This window comes from Vespula pensylvanica, chromosome 7 (genome assembly GCF_014466175.1).
Source record: "Vespula pensylvanica isolate Volc-1 chromosome 7, ASM1446617v1, whole genome shotgun sequence".
In the NCBI taxonomy this organism is placed as follows: Eukaryota; Metazoa; Arthropoda; class Insecta; order Hymenoptera; family Vespidae; genus Vespula; species Vespula pensylvanica.
In genome coordinates this window covers 6,031,741-6,051,331 of record NC_057691.1, presented here as the reverse complement: position 1 = coordinate 6,051,331, position 19,591 = coordinate 6,031,741, and the positions used below count along the sequence as shown (strand labels likewise).

The 19,591-nt window shown below is 30.8% G+C and overlaps 1 protein-coding gene across 1 annotated transcript in view; it reads right to left on the bottom strand.

The window, feature by feature from the left end:
* Window positions 1-16,502: 16,502 nt before the first annotated feature.
* The window catches only part of LOC122630452 (hemicentin-1-like), a 60,744-nt gene continuing 57,655 nt past the window's right edge, over window positions 16,503-19,591 (bottom strand). The window contains exon 4 of the mRNA XM_043814945.1: window positions 16,503-16,962. Within this exon, the coding sequence (XP_043670880.1) occupies window positions 16,568-16,962 (395 nt within the window). The 3' untranslated portion in view covers window positions 16,503-16,567. The remainder of the gene's footprint in view (window positions 16,963-19,591) is intronic.

Below are 19,591 nucleotides of genomic sequence, written 5' to 3'. Positions count from 1 at the left end.
GAATGGGAGTAGTAGTGGGATTCGGAGTGGGAGTAGGAGTGAGAGTAGGAGTGAGAGTAGGAGTGGAAGTAGGAGTGGGATTGAGAGTGGGAGTAGAAATAGAAGTGGGAGTGGGAATGGGAGTGGGAGTGGGAGTGAGGTTACGGGGAGGTTAAAATATTTCTACCCGACTACGTTGGCACGGCAACGGGTAGAGAAATGAAAACGCGCGTTGAGGACAGCAGCGTTCGTCGATTTATGAACCGTATGAATGCAACTACCGAGTTCATGCACGACTTTATAAATATTCTCACTCGACTTTACGAATGAACTTATCCATACATTTTTATCATTATTATACGTTATTTTTTATATATGAGTATATATGTGTATGTAGAAAGCTCTATATATATATATTCATCGTTAAAAATCACATATTTCGATAGAGATTTGTTATTTATTAACGATCGATATCGTTAAATATTTGAATGGTATTTTAAAAAGATGTATAGCAATTTGATTGATATTTTTAAATAAAATATATCAGTATGTAATACATAAATGACGTGTAACCCGAATGTAATTATGCTATTACATCTGATATTTAATTATTTATATCGATCAAAATATTTATTTTAATATATGAATTAATTTTTATGATATGATCATTTTTATGTGTGTGAGTGTGTATATTGGCTCTATGTGATTTTGTAAAATATTTATTATTAATTAATAAGAGTAACGAACGAATTATGGAAAATATTATTTTTTAACGTATCGATCAAAAAAGAGTAAACGACGAATTATTAATTTGTTAGAAAGATCTATTATATAACTTGTTTCGCGATATAATAGGAAAAAATAATCATTATTTTTCTTTTTTTACTCGTATTAAGAATCGCGAGTCATGAACCACGAACGAATGAATTCCGCTTTCGTATACTATAACTTGGAATGTCTGTTCAGTTTGTATCATTAAAAATTGAATGTACCGATATTAATTCCTTAAATTGTTTTCACTCGTTACTTGCAAATGGAAAATTAATTTCATATCAATGGATCGCCCTTATCGTTTGAAAAAATATATATATATATAAATATATATATATTAGAATCGTAAAGAAATATTTTTTTCATAACTGATATAACACAATTAAAAATTAATTACGTTGTTTTCAATTTTCGTTCAATCGAACACAATTTTGTTTTTAATAAATTTCTTAAAATCGACGTTAAACGATCGGTAAATTAAAAAAAAAAAAAAAAAAAAAACAAATCCACGTGAAGTATCATTCACACTGTTTGGTTATTTAACTATAAAATATTTCGATGATAATATATCACAATAATAGAGTATACTGAACAAGGATAAAATATTTTTTAAACATCACACATACATACATACATACATACATACATACATACATATATATATATATATATATATATATATATATACCGGGCGGTTATTGATGAAGCTTGATTAATATAATAATGTTATATGAGAGAATATGGTATTCCACATCAAAGGTATGGGTTCAAAAGCCATAGGCTATACCTTAACGCTGGTTGCGTCAATAAACGCAATAAACGATCGAACCGATTTTCCGGGAGCCTCTAAACTCGAAATTCGTCATTTTACCGCTTGTAATACGTAATTAATTAGAGGGATAGATATAATATTCTCGAGCGTTGGTCAATGACTCGTTTTACAAAGTAATAACGCGATGACTCGCGATATGTGTCATCGGTTATAATTGAATGAAAAGATAGGTGAACATGTTCGCAGAGGCCAATTCAATTTGAGCCGTGGGTGTAAAGTTTCGTGAATCTCGTTAAAATCGAGATATACATGTGCGATGTTATCGTAGAATTCCGATATATTTTTTTATATCGGATATTTTATATTAAGCGGATACCATATGCTCCATATTTTTATTTCCTTTTTTTTTTTGTTCATTTCATTTCTTTTTTTTTTTTTTTTCCTTTATTTCATACCCACACCTTATCACGGTAAAATTTGGATTTGTCGGTGGTGGTTTCGTTTAACCACAAAAGAACGCGGAAATGTTAGAATGCAAGAACGCAGAATGATACATTCGAAATGAAAGGAATGTATGTCTGTGCACTATTTATCTACTACGTTATATAGATACATACGTATGTACATTTCTCGGATCATTGAAATACCATTTTTTTTTTTCTTTCTCTTCTTCGTTCATTTCGATCTATTTGTTTTTTCGACCTATTCGTTTTTTCGATATTTTTTATATTTTTCGATTATATAGAATTGATTTTATCGATTTATACACTTGATTATACTACTTTATGTGGTAGAATTATTGTATTATAAGAAGAAATAATTTTTTTTTCTTTCCTTAAACTCGCTAATGAGAAACAAAACTGATTCTTTATATACATTCTATATTTTTAACGATTGATTTTAATCAAAATTCGTCGAGTTAAAGTCGCGTTTGAAAAGGAAGAAAGAAAAAAAAATAAATAAAAAAAAGAAAAAAATCGTTAGAAAAAACAGAACAAATTGACTTTAACACCGCGACGAACACTTTGATTCCGTGCACTCATGGGAACGATCGATCATGCGTTCGTGCTTGCATAAACATTCGAACAAATCGAGCAACAGGAACCTATGGGAATGGTCATTACGATAACATGGTATACACGTTTGTATACACACGGCATAACAACGATATGTTATCGATAGGTTCGAGAAATGTGTGTGTGTGTGTGTGTGTGTGCGTATTGATCGTTATTTTAAAAAACAACTTTTTTTTCTCTCTCTCTCTTTTTTTTTTCTCTTCTCTTTTCAAATAAATCCTAAAATTCTCGAATGATTAATCTCACGATAATTCTTGAAAGCATTTAATCCTTCTGAAAACTCTGTCTTTTTTTTTTTTCATTTTAATTTTAATTCTAATCCTATTTTCTTTCTTTTAAATTTTTCATCGAACGACGATAATAATGATTTTTGAAGATTTGATCTCTAACAGATCTAATTAAGAATCTGAAATTATTTCAAAATAGGCAATGCCATCAGTTCTCGCTAAAAATAGTACTCTAAAAATTCATTTACTATTCTTCCTTTTATCGCTTGGTACGCGTAAAAAAATATAATTTAGTCCAATCAGTCGTCGTTCTCGAATATACGTATGCCCATACGCACACACATGCACGAACGAATGCACGAACGCACGTACGCACGTACACATTTACGTATAAATTTGTGCATACATATGCAGACAGACAGACGGACAAACAGAAGGACGGACAGAGTTCGTAGGTAGACACGGCTACGTAGTACCTAGCTGGCGTAAAGATGATTTTAATATGAAACGTAACGTTGTTACATTTTTTCTCTGTATGACAGAGGTGTCTACGCGCCACGTAAAGAGAATTGCAATTTTTCCGTTGTAGGTACGCGTGAAGTGTCACGAAAAACGCGTGGTGATGAATTAGAAGAAAAAAATAAAAAAGTGAAAAAAAATAAAAAAAATAAAATAAAAAATAAAAAATGGAGAGAGACAGAGAGATAGAGACAGAGAGAGAGAAAGAGAGAGAGAGAAAAAAAATAAATAACAAAAATGAGAAAGAGAAAATAAAAAAAGAAAAAAAGCATGAAAAATAACGAGAGAGAGAGAGAGAGAGAGAGAGAGAGAAAGTCAGAAGAAGAGACAGAGAATGAGTGTGTTTGAGAGAGAAAGATATAGATATATTACTACATGAAACGTTAATACCAGTTATTTGGTAGCACGTTGTGCTCTTGACAGACTTTTGCAGCGCCATTGTTCGTATGTATACTATCAGAACAAAGTGCTCTCGCTTTTCCATCGCAGGTTAATTTCGATGGTGTCGCTTATCAACCCATATCTATAACCACCTATATATATGTATATATACATCTGAATGATTTATGAAATTTCTCCTTTATTTATCCCGCATATTTAGGTGCTTCGGTATAATTTTTTTCATTATGAACGATCGCGATCATCTCCGAAAAAAAAAAAAAAAATCCTTGAAAATAACTTGAAAAGTAACTTTATTCTTTTCTTTTTCCTCTTTTTTTATTTATCTCTATTATTGTTATTATTGTTATTATTGTTATTATTATTAATATTATTAGAGAGAGAGAGAGAGAGAGAGAAAGAGAGAGAGAGAGAGAGAGAGAGAGAGAGAAAGAGAGAGAGAGAGATAGAAAAATAAATAAATAATTGCTTTTCTCGTTTCGAAATGTTCGAGGATATAATAATTTGTTAAATAAATACTGGGAAAGATGTTTTCCGATAAACTGATTCATTTACAATGCTTGAGGATACTTTATATGTAATTCGAATAATTTTTAATTGCATGTGCGTGAAATATTTTCGCGATGATAATAATTACGAGAACGAATATAGAGAAAGAGAAAGAGAGAGAGAGAGAGAGAAAGAGAGAGAGAGAAAAAAAGAGAACAAGAGAGAGAAAGAGATAAATAGGAAAGAGAAAAAGCGATTTAGATAAGGGTTCATATATAGGGTAATCCAAAAGTTTTTAAAACTATATATTATAAAAATTATACTTTTTCAATGACTTTTTAAAAACCGTCTATTGCAAAGAATAGTAAGTTAGTCTTAATAGTTTTATTAACTAACTGGGCAAAATTTCGGAAGTCAGTTAAACGATTTTTTTTTTTTTATAATAATCGTCCAAATATTTTCGACGTAGTCGAGAATTTTTGGTCCACCCTGTAGACGTAGTGAACGTTTCCCGTACGTATACCGTATAAACCCAACACGCAAAAAGATTATTTGTAAAAACAGTTTTTCCGATACGTATAATTAAAGTTACGAAATGAAATTTCGTCGAAAGCAAAGGGATCGACACGATATTATAAAATAAATATCAACTTTAATATATATATAAAAAAAAAAAAAATGGAAAAGATATTTTCGTTTGTTCAACTATTTCGGTATTAGTCGTCTTTCGTTCCTCAATATAACAAATATTGTATCAAATAATAGTTATCACAATAATGAAGATTCATAGATAGAACGTAATGATCATATTCAATAACGTTAATCGTATTTTTTGATTCTAACTATGAATGTTTTACATTGAAAATAATATCGTTTCATCACGAATATATATGTAAATATATATACATATAACAAACGTTATATAACAATATGTATGTATAACAAACGAAAATGCATCATTTCATTTCAATCCGATATGGATAAGATTTTTTTTTCGTTACGAAACGTGAATTGTATTTTGATTCCGTTTACGTTCACTGTTTTCATTGTAAAGACACGAAATTTTTCCTTTTTCTCGTTTTTGTTTTTCCCTTTGCTTTTGTTCTTGATATAAACAGAAAAGAAAAGAAAAAAAAAAAAAAAAAAAAAAAAAAAAAAAAAAAAAAAAAAAAGAAAGACTCGTGCAACCAAAACGATTTCTCACGAGAAATATATCGAAGGCCCAATTCATAATACGGATAGTATAAATATTTAATAAAAGAAAAACAAAAAAAAATAGGAAAAGAAAAAAAAAAGAAAAAAAAAACAGAAAGAAAAAGAAAAGAAAAAAAAAATGGAAAAAAAGAAAAGAAACAAAAAAATAGAAAAAAAAGAAAAGAAATAAAAAAATAAAAAATGCGGTAACGAACGAGCAAGTTTACAACGAGTTCATAATAATAGCAATTTCTCGTATTGATTTTTAGAAAGGCCAAATTTTATTGATACTTTCAATGGGAAAATTTTTTGTTCGAAGCGTACGAGCAATTAAAATCGCCAATTAAAATTAACGATCAATTTATTATACACTTGTAAATTTGATTTGTGAATATTATTGAAATGCGTTTAACAAAAATATTAAGTTAGGTACTTTGGAAATCTTTGTTACTCAGTTGAATTTTCCATTTGTGAAACTTGGTCTCGACTTGACGTACTTTTGAATTTTCTTGATTAAATATTTCTCAGCGATTTGATTATAAGTCCAAATGAGAGAGAATAACAGGGATGGAAAGAGAGAGAGAGAGAGAGAGAGAGAGAGAGAGAGAGAGAGAGAGAGAGAGAGAGAGAGAGAGAGAGAAGGAGAGAGAGCGCGTCGTAGAAACGTAGAAAATAATTAAAAAACGAAGGTGAGAAGTAACGGAGCAAGTTGAAAGTGAAGTAGATATTAAATCAGAAAGAACTAGGACAGATGGACGGTTAGAAAGAGAGAGAGAGAGGAGAGGGAAAGAGATAGTTGAAGAGAAACTAAATTCGAAAAGAGAGAGAGAGAGAGAGTTGAAAAATTAAAGATGAAAATAAATTAAAATAGAAATCCTCTAACGATAACATTAATACACACTTTAAAAGTTTTATACGATTTGAATTAATATAAACACACACACGTATATATATATATATATATAAACGTGTTACATGATAATAGTATAAGGCGATTATTAGGGTAGTTTAATTCGTAATAGTAGTGGAATTGATGAATCGAACATGAAGTATTTACATAAGATTCGAATACGAACATCATTCTCTGGGTAGGAAAATCCGATCTTTCTCTCTCTCTATCTCTATCTCTATATCTCTTTCTCTTTATCCCTTTCGGATGAGGAAATAGTCCAAATGGATATATCGGTGGTGGTGATGATGGTGGTTGATGGTGGTATTGGCGATGGTATTGTATGGTAGTGGAGGTCGTTTCTATTGACCACAAGATCGTTTCTAATTCCTATCGAAGATGTGCATATCTAATGCACGTTTATGTCGGCCATATTTAATGCTTTTAGGATTTGCTGCTCGTTAAGATCCGTTCTCTGAATTAAAATGGTAGATTAGTTTAAGAAAGAAGAAAGGGAGGAAGAAAGAAACGAACGAATTAAGTAAGCGATCAAGTCAGTAAAGTTTGAAAAAGAAGTGTTAAGGATTAGATCATTTACATCCAGTTAAATTAATGACGACAATCTAGGAATATTTCACGGTTTGATAGACGGTATTAACGAGTGGTACATGAATTTCTAAACCTCGAAAGCGATAGCAGCAATAGCAGTAGGGAAATGGTAGTAGTAGTTAGAGTAGTAGTAGCAGTAGTAATAACAGCACTAGTAGCACTAAATCAGTAGCACTAACACCAGTAGCAGTAGTAGACACACTGATTGCTAGTACCAAGCAGGGAACAATTTTAGGTGGACCAATGCGCCGACCACCGCAACCCTCTGAAAATCTATTCGGTCTACGGATTTTCTATGTCTCCGAAGAGAATCCTCGGAAGCATCCACCAAATTATGCTTCCAAACACGTAAACATAGATAGTACGGTCACGTCTGGTTTTAGCGCATATCGGGAAGTGGGACAGTTTCTCCGACAAGAGAAACGGAATGGGCTTAAATCGTAACCAACACTCTCTGTTCTCTCACAATTTCTCCTATCCATGTTCTCTCTGTGAGCGCGATTTGTACAATATCTTTCATTGAATTAAAAAAAGAAAAAGGAAAGGTGGAAGCAAGAAAGTAAAAAGAAAAGAGAGACAGAAAGAGAGAGAGAGAGAGAGAGAGAGAGAGAGAGAGAGAGACACATAGATAGAGAGAAAGAGAGAGACAGAGAGAGAAAGAGATAGCTTTGATTTTTTTTTCTTCTTTTTTATTGGTAGTATAATGAATATTTAATTTTATATATATATATATATATATCGATTATATGAAAATACATTCATATTTCCATATACATCGATCAAAAGTAGAACATTAAAAATATAATATTATTTATACCGTGTACGTTAATTCATGTCCTCGAATATACATAGATGCAATGTACGAGAAAATAATAATTTATTAATTATTTCTATTATATCATAAGAAGAAAAAGAAAAGGAAATATATAAATTATGATGAAAATTATCGATGATGACATATTAAATTATCGAAACTGTCCACGATCGAATGTATATTAGAACGGACGTTTGAAGAAATTAAATACTTGATGATAGTGCCACAGGCACTAAATTTAATACGTTTTCTAGAATGGATTTTACAACAAGATCGAGTGACGTCATCGAATTAAATCTTGAGAAATTTCTCACGGAAAGTCCGTTCAAGACATTGCGTTAATTGCTTAGAGACGGTTTTCCTTTTATTACTAACGTTTGCTCAATAGGAACAAGATATTACGGTCGGTTGTTGTAGATTAATAATTAAAAAAAGGAAAAACTATAAAATTAATAGTTCAATTCGTATAATTCGTAAAATATTAATTCGCGTAACGCAATGTTAGAAGATAATCGACAATTAACGTTTATGTCTTTCGCAATGTCTCTTGTTAATATTGTGGTGAAATTTGAAGGTATTTAAAAGATGAAAACGTCCGAACAATTTCATACACCGCGGTGGTATAATTAATTCGCGTTACGTATTATTTGAAGTACCATTTCACCGTATTATTCGAATGGTTGCTATTAACGTTTCATTGAATATACGTATCTATGTATATTCGGTATGATGTAAATGTAGGACATGAATATTAATGATGAATCATTTGAGATGATATATAAAAATTATAGAACAATATATATATATATATATTTTTTTTTCTCGAATCGAATTTTTCTTTTTTATTCATTTGTTCATTATACTCATTAATTAATTGCGTTCAAGTATTTTTTAAAATAAATGATCGATATAGGTATATGTATGAACGTATGTATGTATGAACGTATGCATGAATGTATGTACGAATGTGCGTATGTATGAATATTTTTTGATGAGTATAAATAATTGAGTGTTAGAATTGAATGAAGAATTACGTATCGACATATTTTATTACGAATATCGACCGAGTTCATTTAAAATATTGATTAAATGTTTGAAAACACCGATAGAATAAATAGCGACATAGATTCTGTATATTGTATTTCCCGTTTTTCATGAATTTTTTATTTCTTTTATTTTTTATGTATCTTTGTGTGTGTATTTTGTTTTTTACTTATTATCCGTGATACTTTTAAATAATAATTTTTCAATCGAGATGTGAATCGGAAGAAGTAATCCAAGTTCGTGAATTTTTCTTTCTTTCTTTTCATAATACAATTTCGTTCCATAACATAATATAAATAATAAAATATTTGCAATATGGTTGGATATTTTATTTGGGTCGCTTCGTACGACGTAAACGTATTCGAAATAATTTATTCAACGCTTTGTCTTAATACAGCGATTGAAACATTATTATTTTCCGATAATAACACACAAATGTATATATTGATTAAAATTATATGACTAATTTGCTCGCGAAGATGAAATCGTAAATAATAATTCGAAGTAATTTAACGTAAACCAAAATTAAACACTTTTACGATGCTTTCTCTTATTTGTCGATATTGTTATTTTCCGGTAAAACAATGTATGTAATTATTGAAAATCACATTAACGTGTGAGAGAGAGAGAGAGAGAGAGAGAGAGAAAATACTCGTGTAAACGAGAGAATGAATTCATTGTGAAAAAAAAAAAACAAAACGAAAATCCACTGAGAGGTATTATATATATGTGCGAATATACATATATATATAATACTATACACGTTATGTTACAAATACAATAGAAAAAGTATAAGCGTACGCGTCGTTCTACCGTCGTTTATAAATTCGATGATGCGTAACTTCGATAAATCGCAATATCGATATATTAACGGAAAAAATCTCGATACTGAGCGAATAATGAAATTTGTTATAAATTGGCCGATAAGTGTAATAACGTAACGAGCGAACGAATTCATTTTATTTTCTACCGATTTATTCCAGCTTTCAATAATTGCATACATATGTGTGTGTGTGTGTTTTGTGTGTATGTGTGTGTGTGTGTGTTTTGTATGTATGTGTGTGTATACTATATATATATATATATATATATATATATATATATATATATACACAGTATCGAAAGAAAGAGGGGTAGAGAAAAAAAGAAAGATAGACAAATAGAAAAAGCATATATATATATATATATATATATATATATATATATAAATGATTTGAAAAAAAAATCATTAAAATATTTGTCAATACGATCAAGATTTCAATAGAAGGTTGTGTATCGAAAGAATGAAAGAATAGGAATGAAAGAAGAATGAGAAAATGATGAAAGAATAGGAATGAAAGAAGAATGAGAAAATGATAGGTATGTGGTAAAAATGTAAGAGAGAATGAACAATATTGCATAATAGACTTTATTTTGGTGTTATTTCACCAGATAAAGGTAATTAGAATTAAGGAAAATATTATTTCCTAGGATTACATTTAATCCGACGGAATGCGAAGAGAAATTGAAAGAATTTACCAGTCGAATAAACGAGTAGAGTAGTTTTCGAACGTAACTCGTTCGACCTATCTCTCATTCGTTTGTTCAAAAAAACGTGGGAGGGAGAGAGAGAGAGAGAGAGAGAGAAGGAGAAGGAAGGAGCAGTAAAAAAAAAAAAAAATGAAAAAACGCTACGATCGTCGAATATAAAATCCTACGGCAGCTTTTTTTCTTTCTTTTTTTTCGATTCTCTCTTTCTGGATTGCATAATAGAATTTCACATAGAAAAACGAGAAAGACAAAGTGAGAATTAATGAGAGTGAGAAAGACACAGATAGATAGACAGAGAGAAAGAGAGAGAGAGCGAGAGACAGAAAGAAAGAAAAAGCTTGGTCCGATAGTCCTCCATTTATTGAAGGACGAAATGATCGTACAATCCTTCCAATCCTCCCTCTCCATTCCCTTTCCCCTCCTCCTTTCAAACCCCTCGCTCTGTTCCCAGGTTTTACTTCTCTCGATCTCGTTATCGTCCTACGAGCACAACTAAATACGTATTCCACGTAATACATGAACTCTCGTTAAACAATGGTATAAAAAAGGAAAGAGGAAAACACGAAATAAAGAAAGGAAAAAAAAATAAAAAACGAAAGGGACGCACGTATCCTCTCGCTTACGTTGATAGGGGTGGACACATATGTAGAAGGTGGGGTAGGGAAAGAAAAAAGAAAGAGGAAAAAGTCCCTTTTTCTTTTTTATTTTTTTCTTTCTTTATAGGAGATAAAACAAACGTGCTTGATTCAAAACGAAGGTTTCTAACGAGGGTCAGTAAGCAAATTTGATTTTTTGGAATTATTCCTTTTCTCGTGCTTTTTTTTTTCTCATTCACTTACTCATATATGATTATAAATGTAAGTACGATGTATTTTTTTTTCTTTTTTTTTTTCCTTTTTTGAACACACACATATATATTATATATATAATATATATATATATATATTTTCTTAAACGAATACTGTATTGTGTCGGACGATATGTATATTCGTTGAGGATATATAAACATGCTGGGGTTATAGAGCAAACGGGGGATGAAAGTTTTACTATCACGGCAAAGTCGTGATTAGTGGAACGGGATTAATTCTCGTGGACGGTTGCATGAAGCTATAACGGATTCGAGCATCACCGGTTCACGACGGATTAGTTCGAGAGTAACGGAGGACAGAGAGACAGCCAAAGACAGACAGACAGACAGACAGACAGAGAGACAGAGAGACAGAGATACAGAGACAGAAAGACAGAGAGAGAGAGAGAGATAGGGAGAGAGAAAGAGAGAGAGAGAGAGAGAGAGAGAGAAAGGGATAGATAGTTTGTTCTATAAAAGCTGTAAGGCTTTAGAATCGCGAGTGTAACATAAACGATAGCCTTTTAAATCCCATAAGAGGGTTCTCCTCCTACTTTCCTCTCTTCCCCTTCTTCTCCTCTCTCATCCTCATCCTCATCCTCATCCTCATCCTCATCCTCATCCTTCTTCTCATCCTCTTCTTTCACTAGTACTTTGTGTTTGTACGAAAAGATTTCTGTCAGTACGTGCATCGTTGTATTCCTACCTCTGTTGCAACGAAAGTCAACTTGAATAGAAACCTTAATTTTAACGTTATGAACAAGCTTGCCAGTGTGGAATAGTAACGTAAACCATAACGTGAAGATAATGTCCTTAGACCGTTACTACTGCACTCATGCATGTTCCTCTTTGTTTTTCTCTTTTTCCCTTCCTCTCTTTCTCTTTACCATGTCTTTGCAGATTATCATCATTTTGTTTGATCTAATAATAGCAGGTTGAAGTGCATGTTCTTTTCCTTTTTATTCTCTTTTTTTTTTGTCCCCTTCCTTTCCCTCCCTTCATGTTATTTTGTTATTTTATTCGTCGTCCTTCTATCTCTCCTTCTTTTTTTTTCGATCTTCGTCTTATCCTTATTGTATCTTTCGTTGAAGGACGACGTATTTTTAAACGTTTTTTTTTTCGAAATTGTTTGTTTCCCTGTTTTTCTTTATTGTTCTCATTCTCTTGTTCTCTCTTTTTCTCTACCATGTCTTTGAAAATTATCATCATTTTGTTTGATCTAATAATAGCAGGTTGAAGTGCATGTTCTTTTCCTTTTTATTCTCTTTTTTTTTTGTCCCCCTCCTTTCCCTCCCTTCATGTTATTTTGTTATTTTGTTCGTCGTCCTTCTATCTCTCCTTCTTTTTTTTTCGATCTTTGTCTTTTCCTTATTGTATCTTTCGTTGAAGGACGACGTATTTTTAAACGTTTTTTTTCGAAATTGTTTGTTTCTCCCCCCCCCTCTCTCTTTTTCTTTCTCCCTTTTTATTTATCTCTCACTTTTTCATTTTTTCTTTTTCTAATATTTTTCATCTTTCCCTCTCTCTCTCTTTTTTTTTTTTTTTAATATTCTCTTCCCGTCCTCTCTTATCTCATCCTTTGTTCGGTCTAATCGTTGTCGAAGTAAAAAGAAAAACATATTGACACGAGTTTTTCGTGAAACACATGTACTTGTGTATACCATTTGTTTTTTTTTTTCTTTTTTTTCTGATCTTTTCTTCCTGTCCTCTTCTTCCACTTATTATATTTTGTATAACACGAAATAATGATTTTAGATTAATCGATAGTTGAAATTAAAAGAAAAAAAGAAAACAAAAAAAAAAGAGAAAAAACAAACGAAAAAAGGTGAGAAAAAAAAAGGAATGAAAAAAATATTTATGAAATTGCACGGCGGTCAGAGTGCGGAAAAAGTAATAAAATGGCGTATGCAAGAGAGAAATAGAGAGCGAGAGAGAGAGCGATATCGATCACTCTGACGAAATTTAAAGAAAAATGGTCTATCGAATTTTGATCTCTTTTCGCCATTGATTAAAACGTGTAAGGCTTTTGCGGTTATGGATTTTTTTAAATATAGGTGGAAAAGTTAAGCACGCGTAACCCCCCCCCCAAAAAAAAGCAAAAAAGTAAAAAAAAAACAAAAAAAAATACCGTTCAAGAAAAAATTTAAAGATCGTTTTAAATTTTGAATCGAAATTCTAGAAACAAAAAGAAATGGCAAGAAGTTGATTTTCTTTTTGTTTTTTGTCTTTTCTTTTTTTTTTCTTCTTTTTTTTTGTTTCTTTTTCATTATTTTTTTTAAGAAAGCTTATCAAGTATATTATTCTAAAAGTTTAATGTAAGAGATAATTTAATCTAATTTAATCTAATTTTTTGTTAATTTTATCTTAACCTCAGTAATATCACATATCGAGTTCTTTGCAAATGTCTAAATAATAATTAGAACGTGTTAAGCTGATTTGAAAATTGTAGAATAGGTACACTTAGATTCGAAACGAAGTATAATATAGGATAATATAGACTCGTAATCTTTGTTCTCGATTATGCTAGTAACGCGCGAGTGCACAGTCATACATAATATATACATATGCATAGATGTACACACATTTAGGTATATACACGTTTACGTATACACATTTAGAACACGGAAAATCGTATTGATGTTACCCTAAATATCATAGATATTCTATATTGGTAAAATTGTAGTTATATCGAGACGACGTGCAGAAAGGATCATCAAATTAACGAGCGATTTCGCGATTAATTATGTTGCGGAGATGGAAGGGGAATGACACTCTGCCAACAATGCGTATTATCGCATTAGTTCACAAATAGGACGCGTTAATTAATAAACGTTTGCAACGTTCGTCTTTGATAATAATCAAACAAACATATTATCTGCAAATTCTACAATTAAATAAACAATTCTATACGGATAAATTGAACTAATATATAGGTAGGATAGAAAATTATTCTTTTCATAATCGAAAATGAAATTATAGTTATAGACGTTAATAAGGGAGTGTAATTATTAGAGATTGTACATACCTACATACATATATGTTATTATATGTATTTATCAATTTTCTTACTAATATGGAATAACTTATAGGAACAAATGATTCGTATATAATATCCGAACGATATTAACGTTACAAACGTTACTTTTTCCTTCTTCTTTTTTTTCTGTACTTTTCTCCTTTTCTTCTTTTTTCTTTTTTTCACCACGATATCCTATAAAATATAAATGAAATGTAAACGAACGAACGAACGAACGAACGAACGAACGAACGAATGGACGAACGAATGGACGAACGAACGAATAGACGAATGATACGTATTTACTTACATATGCATGTGTATGTATATATATATATATATATATATATACACATACGCATGTATATATATCTATATCACGGTATATATATTTCTATGTTAGAAATAATAAAAATAGAAAATATAAAATCGAGTTTATCGGGATTACGTTAGTAATTAGAATAGAAATAGTAGTACGTTAGTAGTTTAGAATAGGAACGTAATTAAATAGAATTACTAATATATCGATAGTAGAATAGATAAAACGATTTTTTTGTTATTGTTTTTCCATCCTTTTTTTCCTTTTCTTTTTCTTTCTTTTTTTTTTCCTTCCTTTTAAAAACTCTCATTAATATTATTGAAGACATGGTATGGCACTCTCATTGATAATTACGTCCACGTAATTCAACGAATATCGTTGACGTTGGACTGTTACTATCTTTTTTTTTGTTGTTAAAGTAATTTTTTTTTCTTTTTTTTTTGAGAAGGAAATATGAGACGAGCGCTAATATCGTTGGAACGATCATTTGAAATAAATAAAAAGTAACATAGAATAAATAAAATAAGGATAGAAATGTAATAATCTAACTATTCTTTCTTCGATGTAAATCAATGTTAGGTTAAAAAAAAACTCGACTTTAAAAGTTAAATTTGAAAATAATGGTCGAAGCTCAATAGTGACAGGAACATTTGTACAGCTAGTTATATATCACGTCAAAATTTTGTAGATACGTAATGCGAAGTGAGTCGCGGAGGTCGCGATACGGTTCGTTACGGAGAACCAACCAAGGACTACTAGAGAGGATAGAGAAGTAGACGTAGGATCCTATGGTAACGAGCGTAGAATCGCGACAAGATCATCATCATTAATCATACCGAGTGTTACGGGGATGGATCGTATGATAATTCTTCTATCTCGGTATATAATGCGTGACACTATGTACATATGTATTTACCTACAGGCATACAGAGATAGAGACGTATCTATATACGTATATATATATATGTATACATCTGTTACATATTTATATATGTGTATATGTATGTCAATATATCTGTATGTCTGTAGGTATGTAGGTGTAGATATGTAGGTTTGTAGGTCTGTAAGTCTATATGTTTATATGTTTGTATGCCTGTACACGTCTGTATATATGTTTCCTTGTGTGCCTGTGTCTCTGTTTGTTTGTGTGTGTGTGTGTGTGTGTGTGTGTGTATTTATAGGTTAATAGATAGGTACGTAGATAGATAGGTTGATAGGTAGACAGGTAGGAAGATGGGCAGGTAGTTACAGACTAAGTTGATAGGTAGTTAATGCGAATTTCACCATCGTGAATAGCAATTGTAAACCATCTCTTCTCGTCGCCATTTGCTAATCACAGATTCCCTCAACTACCTAGCAACTAACTCAACTACTCTTACCCATTCTTTTTCGTTCCCTATTGATTTCTATTTGAAAAGTTTATGTCAATATTATCGTATACTTAGTACCCGTAGATAAGATAATATTATTCAAACTCTTTCGAATTCTGTTATTTCGTTAGCCGTTAAATAAGTTTTTAGACGGTTAATATTATCAGTTTGTAAATTACTCTTTGAAATAGTTTGTGAAAAATTTCCGAAATGTTAATTCCAATTATTAGAGAGAAGAATGTTTGACGGATGAGTGAGAGAAATTTTGCTTTTATATCTATTGTATATATGTATATATGTATATAAATATGAATATAAATATATATATATATGTATATAAACAAATATTTTCTACCATAAATATATACATATATATATATATATTAGAGAAAGGTATTGATAGACATTGTATATATATTATCTCTATTAACCATATATTATTGAATTAAATGTGTCGTAAATTAAGAATACGACAATATATAATTTAATAAAACATTCAATAGTTTAATAAGAAATTATTATATCTAAACGTAATGCATAGTTGGTAATAGTTAAAAATTAATTAGTCATTTTCTTTTCGACATACCTTTTTTTTTAAATAAAAAAGTAATACACGAACAGCAACATTTATTTTTTTTTGTGTTTTTTTGTTTTTGTAATTTTTTTTTTCTTTTTCTCTTTTTTTTCTCCTTTCGACAATAATTTACGAAAGGATTCTTAATAGCATTAATGTCGAAAAGAAAATTACTTTATGATAAAGTATGGAGGAAATAGTCGAACTATGCTGCATAGCAGCAGGATTGTCGCCTTTGATGACGATTACTGATACACGTGCGGGTAATGCGTTGCTAGCTTCGCAGGTGTAGTTGCCCGAATGTCGGTTGGATACATGTGGCACCTCCAACCAACTTTCACGTGTAATCAGATCGGTGCTGACGTTGACACCGCGTTCGATGTCGTAGTTGATCATTCGATGGTTGTGGTACCAGAAGAGGTAAGACGGGGTCTCAGTAGACTTCTTGATAACGCAATGAAGTTGTAGACTACTTCCCGGTCTTAAGTATTTCTCTGGGGGTCCGTTTATCTTAGTTCTGGCTTCTGAAAACGAGAATGAAAAACTAGACAAAGAGCGAACAAGAAAGAGCGACAGGGAAAGAGAAAAAGAACACGAAATAGAAACAGAAAGAGAAAGAAAGAGAGAGAAAAAGTTGTCAAGTGCGTGAAATGTGCTTTATCCTTTCGCTCAACATTCCTTTATCCTTTATCTTTTTTTTTGTTCTCTCTTACACGTAACAAAAGGTTCTTTTTCTTTTTATACGTCCTAGTTAAGGATTAATAATAGAAAGTATTCAATTGTACGATTCAAAGCTCATCATTGTATTGTTGATTGTAATTTACCAATATTATATATATATATATATATATATATATATGTATATATATATATATATATATATATTAGTTTTATATGCGTATCTGATAAATTTCGAAATACTTAATAAGAAACGTATTGATAGAATTATTCTCACGAAATATTAATTGTTGATCTTCGAATAAACGTGTGATAAAAGAATACCTATGTATCTGTATGTGTACTAATAAATATTATATAGAAATATATATCTGTTTCATTTATTTCGCATGTATGGATTTTTACCAAAAAAAAAGAAAAACGAAAATTGATAACTCGAGTGAAATGTATCGGTACCAAACATAAATATTAGTATCGTTCCAATCGCTAGCCAGCAGTTTGGAAAAAACGAATGGAAAGAAAACTTCGGTGTCCATAACTTTTACGAGGTCTACTAAAAGAGGGGTTGGAAGGTTAGATAGGTAGCGAGAAGGAGAAAGAGAGAGAGAGAGAGAAAAAGAGAAAAAGAGAAAAAGAGAAAGCTGTTAAAGGGTGTCGATCACACGCGTGTACGCATCTAACGAAGAATAAAGCATGTCGAAGAGTTAGTGTTACTAGTCTGCTTAACAATTTACTTAATTGTTTGAACCTGTCAATTTGATTCGAACCTTGTTCGAGTGTAATTGCAACGGTAATGTTCTCAACTAGAGAGAACAAATACATACATACGTATATACTACTACTAGTACGACTGGTATTACTATTACTATTACCATCCCTACTAGTACTGTTACAAGTACTACTCAGTTACGCTCGAAGGATCTCTTGAATATCTCGAAGGTCATTCATTGTTGCATTCGAATGATAAACCGCAAGCAAATTTACAAACGTTCGAACCTTCCGTGTTTGCTGCGTTTGGTCGTAGATACTCATCGATATTATTATTCGTCATTAGGAATTGGGTTAACGTTAGATAAATTTATTAGGATCAAACGTGTTAAATGTTTTAATGGCCAATTTCAATGATTCGGGTAATATCAATTATTTTTTCGATAATTCCTAATAGTACCTAATAATAATAATAATAATAATAATAATAATAATAATAATAATAATAAAAATAATAAAAATAAGTCGATTTAATATTTTTTAATAAATAGCTACTATTTTTTAATAATAGCAAGATTTTTCGAAACGAAATATTTTCGTTATTTGTTAAAACGTTACGATGTTAAAGTATATACACAATAATAACGCCGTCGATAACGTCGATACGATGATAAATTATACTTGTTAAATCTTCTTCATTTTTCGAGTCTCACCGTGTGTAAGTGAGTCAGGTGTGCAATATGTTGCATCTCTTCGACGATGCGCTTCGCATTAAAGATTGATATTTTCTGATATCGATACGTGTTGTTGAGTCACGGTTCTTTGATAATCGATATTTCCGAATATTTTATTCGTTACTAAAATTAATCGTTTGGTAGATATCGTATTCACTCGATATTCATATAATCATCGTAACGCTTTCAACGTTACCATTAACGCGACCTATTGTAATTTTCTTTTTTTTGCTTTTGCTTTTGCTTTTGATTTTGTTTATTTTTCTTTTTCAACGATTTGATATGTAGTAATCGATAATGGCTTTTACGAATGCGAAGTATCGTATGTATATATTTTTGAAATAATTTGAATATATATATATATATATACATACCTACGATCGATTTATATATATATATGTATATATTGCAATGCATCGAAAGGGCATTTTATGCTTCTATATGTATTCGATAATTTGAAAAGGGAAGTAGTAGTAGTCGTAGTAATAATAATAATAATAATAATAATAATAATAATAATAATAATAATAATAATAATAATAATAATAATAATAAAGATAAAAAAAAAGGGAAAAAAAAAGAAATGAAAGAATGATGAAGGAACATAAAAGCTAACCGATAGACTCTTTCCAAAGAGGAATAACTGAAGAAAAGCGAAGTTAGCGATCGTAAGAGAAGTATGAAAAATTTCTGCAAGAGAAAGCAGCAACCCGAAATCGATAAACTTTTCGCAACAATTTACCTTATTCGCCTAGCCTTTTCTGGTTCGATAGAATCCCTCTCTTCCCTCTTTCTCTCTCTTTCTCTCTCTCTCTCTTTCTTTTTTTCGTGCGCGTACGCTTTTTACTTTTAAAGCCGCTTAAACTCGGTTATACATACTGCGAATAATAGAGAATCTGAAAGCTTTTCGTATTTACACGTTGAATAGAATGACGAGCAAGTATATCGACGAATTACGTACGTGAAAAGTCTACTTTATTGTGAACAGAGAGAGAGAGAGAGAGAGAGAGAGAGAGAGAGAGAGAGAGAGAGA